This window comes from Corapipo altera, unplaced genomic scaffold (genome assembly GCF_003945725.1).
Source record: "Corapipo altera isolate COAL_440 unplaced genomic scaffold, ASM394572v1 56652, whole genome shotgun sequence".
NCBI lineage: Eukaryota > Metazoa > Chordata > Aves > Passeriformes > Pipridae > Corapipo > Corapipo altera.
The window spans coordinates 1-4,038 of NW_020887483.1; the positions used below are offsets into that span (position 1 = coordinate 1).

A 4,038-nucleotide genomic window follows, 5' to 3' on the forward strand; every position below is an offset into this window, starting at 1 on the left:
GTTTCACTGGAAGTCCCCGGGGGCTAAATTTATCTCTGTTTGTTTTTCCTTCCCCAAAAGAAAACTTGGGGTGTAATCACACGTCTTATCATGCAGATTCCCCATCCCGGAAACTAACTGGCTACAGACTTCACAGGTTTTTGTTAAGGATTTTGAAAGGCAGCTCTCCCAGGGGCACAAATTGTGGCTGTGCTGAGATGCTCCCACAGACACAAAGCCACTCTGAGTGCCAGGACGGGCTACATTGAGCTCACAGGAGTGCAGGCATTGTCTCACGGGCAGGAGGTGGGGATCTCTCAAAGGGAACAGCTGTAATACACCACAGACACAATTTTATGACACAAGGAGACAGATTTTTATTGCTCAGAAGTTCTGGACAGACACTGGATAAAAGATTCAGGGCAGCACATCAACATCCTGCTGTGAACACCTGAGGCTGCAGCCAACCTCCTTGCAGGAAAAAAAGCATTAAAAAGGAGCTTCTCCCAAGGAACAATGTCCAGCCTGCAAGTTCCCTGGGTCATCGTGGCACCCGGGGTGCTGATCCCATGGGAAAAAATGTGGAGCCTGAGCAGGAGCCACCCCCCCCTTGAGTCACCTGTGGGCATTTGCCCTCCCAGCTCAGGCAAACCCTGACACTGCCCGCTCTAGGGCTCACCCACACCTGGCTGCAAGCTCCTGTTGTTTGGCAAAAAGATCAGACAATGAAATGCCTCTACAGAGGCAGCAGCAGTTCGAGAGGGACACAGCATGACTCAGGAGCTTGTCCAAGCTGGCTTTCAGCAGGGAGATGCTCTGGTGAGAGAATCCAGCTCCGTGTCCTTGCCTCTTGTTACTAAAAGCTTGCTCAGAGCATCCTGACAATCTGGTAGTGCTACTTCCCACCGTGTGAGACACTCTCCCTTTAGCAACAGCTTCCCACGCTACCTTCTTCCTCTTTCCCATAAGGCATCTATGGCTGTTACAGAGATTTTTTTTTCTTTTAAAAAAAAAAAAAAATCAGCAAAATTACCGACCGTGGGATGTCTGGAACCACCAGTGCTGACTGCAGCACATATAGCAGCGAGAATGAAATCTGCTACAGACACACATCTCTTCAGCCAGCAACTAGAACTTGGAAGTGGCCTGACTTGAGGCCACAAACAACCCAGAGACGCTGAGCAGGCAAGAAGAGCATGGGAGGTGCGTGACAGCCCGTGCTACTCAGGGCTGTGTCGGAGAACAGTCCTTAGCTGAGCATCAGGCTCTTTGAGGCTCTGAAATGCACAGCCCCACCAGACCCTACCTCAAGGGGAAGGAGAAGTACTTGTTCCCTGATTTGCAGCGGATTTGCTCCCATTGGACACGCAGCAGGAGCGCCGAGTCCTCAAACTCGTCCACAATGTCCTGGAAAACAGATGCAGGAGTCAGTACCAGAAGGGCAGATTTGTCAGAGGATGGAGATAGCAGCTCCCTCTCTGAACCAAATCAGAGACAAGTCCATTTGCAGCTGGAAGCCTCTGACTTCCCTCTGGACAGTGATTTAACTCATGCTCCCCCCAAAAGCCTTTCTTCTTTCAACCCAGTGAAGTTTGTCTTGCCCGGTGAAGAGAATTTCCCACTTCCACCCTCAGCAGGGAGACGTGGTTGGACTCCAGCTCTGCCCTTCCCCTGCTCTCCACACCTGGGCTGTGGGGACACACCTGGAGCTCCCGCAGACACTGCCCCTCCAGCTTGCCAGACAGGTCTCCGACACACCAGGCCAAGCTGATGTGGAACGACGGATCCTGAAGATAAAACAAGGATCAGAATGTGAGGGATAAAGGAGGCTTTGACATATGGAGCCACAGGGGGAGATCTGGTGTGGTGCTACCCAATCTGGGATCACAGAGGTTGGAGGATCCCAAAGCTGGGAGTCCTCTCTGACAACTCAACAGCTGCAGAGCTGATATGGACAGTGCTGGAGATGGGATGAGTCCTGGGCTCCCCACTCCAGCCTTTCTGGACAGCAGTGGGCAAGGCTGCCTGGTTCTCGGCCTCCCTGTGCTCAACTTTGCAGCAGCTTTTCCAGCTGCACAGAGAACCTCTCAGGCTTGTCCCAGGGCAGGTACATGGATCACTTCTACACAACCCACACGAGCTCTCTGCTCAGCTCTGAAGACAGACAAATCATGGTTTGGTCCTTCAAAATCCCAAACCTGTCCCCAAAGCCAGCACCAAACAAAAAGGCTGGACTGACACCCAAGAAAGCTGCCCGAGGCAAAGGCACAAACACCATCCTCAGTCCCCCAGTGCCCATTCTATCCTAGGACAACCCTGCTTCCAAGCACAGCGGGGCAGCTACTGTGACTTACACTCTGGCTCCTGTTTATTTGAGTGAACATCTTGCAGGGAACCAGTTGGCATGTCCAGACTGGCAGGGAGGTAAGAAGGAAACGCCTTACCTTGTAGAATGTGGGAAGGTCAAATTCCTCTAAAACTCTGTCCACCTCTGAGACCAGCTCCAGCAGCTGGAAATGCCCAGCGGAGACCTCCAAGCCAATAAAGGTCCTAGAGAAAGACAAGGAAAGACAGCAAGCACCCTTTCATACTGCAGAAAGCACAGCCATAAGCATGCTTCGCCCTGCATCCCTACCAGGCAAATTCCCTACTCCCTAGAAGAAAATTTGAGGAATGCCAGGCTTAAGCATCCAGGGATGCTGACTGTATTTTGTAGAGAAATGGAAATAAAGTTGTGGTAGCAAGGAAAAACAGGACTGGATGATAAACCATGTAGATTTACGAGATTAACTCAGCTCCTTTGGGGACAAGAACACTCATTTTCCAGGCAGAGGATGCACTGGATGGGAATTTCAGCAGAGTGCCGTGCCCATGCAGGAGCTGCATTCAAAAAGTGGAAGTTGCTGGAGAGGTTTTACAGTGGAAGAGGAACCAGGGAATGGGAAGTACCAAGCTGGAGAGATGTGACAAAGAAGCACTTCCCCAAGGACTGTTGGGATGACACTTTCTAGAGTCATCTAGAGTCATCATTTCTTCCCCTCCAGGAGGGAATTGGAAAATTCAAGTCTCACTCAGGTTCTATATCCACTTTGTCCCACCCACGACTATCTTGGGCCGCATTTCCCACTATATTCAGCAACATTTCACGATTTTAATCACCTTTGCTTTGGCATTTAAACTACTTAATTGCATTCGATTGGAATCAGGCTTCTGAGCTGACGCCCAGGAGAATTAGCACCATCTCAGCTATTTCTCTCCAGCTCTTGCAAGACCTGCACTACAATTTCAAGACTGGCACTGCTGCCAAAAGAGGTGGTCCCAGCCCCGCTCGCCCCAGGCTGCGCACGCCGGCACGAGGGCTTGCAAAGCTGCCGAACAAACCAGCTGGGAGACGGCAGCGAACGCAGCTGCCTCCCTCAGCTGCTGGGAAACCATGGCACGAGGCTAACCACAGCAGAAAGGGCTGCCTCAGGTCATGGTGTGATCAACTGCTCCCTTCAGAAGGCTGAAATCCTGCAGCTTGAGGCTCACCCACCGCTAATGAGACCAGAAGCTTGCAGGGAGTCAGCGCCAGAGCCAGAAATTTGTGCGCGTGGCTGGGGAAAGGTGTGAAACCTCTGGAGATGAGGTGAGCACACCCTGCACTGTCACACAGCTCAGCCTGGTGGGACTGGCAGGGTGACACTTCCCATCCACCCAGCACCTTGCCCAGCCTCCTCCTGGGGAAGGCAGGCAGGCTGCCCCGCTGTGCCCTCACCTGGTTTTGTTCTGGTTGGTGTAAACCTTCACTTGGTCAGCCACGCAGAAGAACCTGAAATAAGAAAGACCCTAGTTCAGCTGGTGGGGGTTAAAAAAAAAAGAAAAAAGCAGAAGATGAGGAGGTGGCAGGATTTCTAGTGAGCTGTGGAAACATACAGGGAAATGTATGCTGCAGTTGGCCTGAATCGGTGCAACCAGAACCTTTCTGGGCTCAAATTAATTCATTCCCTTCCTGTTTCCAGCCTTCTGAAGCCTGGACAGCGACAGAAGCCCTGAAGCAGCTGATGCTCAGCAGGTACC

General features: G+C 51.7%; 1 protein-coding gene across 1 annotated transcript; it reads right to left on the reverse strand.

Annotated features, from left to right (window-relative positions):
- Nucleotides 1-331: 331 nt before the first annotated feature.
- On the reverse strand, nucleotides 332-3,807 carry USB1 (U6 snRNA biogenesis phosphodiesterase 1; the record flags this gene model as incomplete). Its single annotated transcript, XM_027632784.1, has 4 exons — nucleotides 332-1,386; nucleotides 1,683-1,766; nucleotides 2,424-2,529; nucleotides 3,737-3,807. Coding segments are annotated over 4 exons (366 nt in total), but the record flags the coding sequence as incomplete, so codon positions are not given.
- Nucleotides 3,808-4,038: the final 231 nt, after the last annotated feature.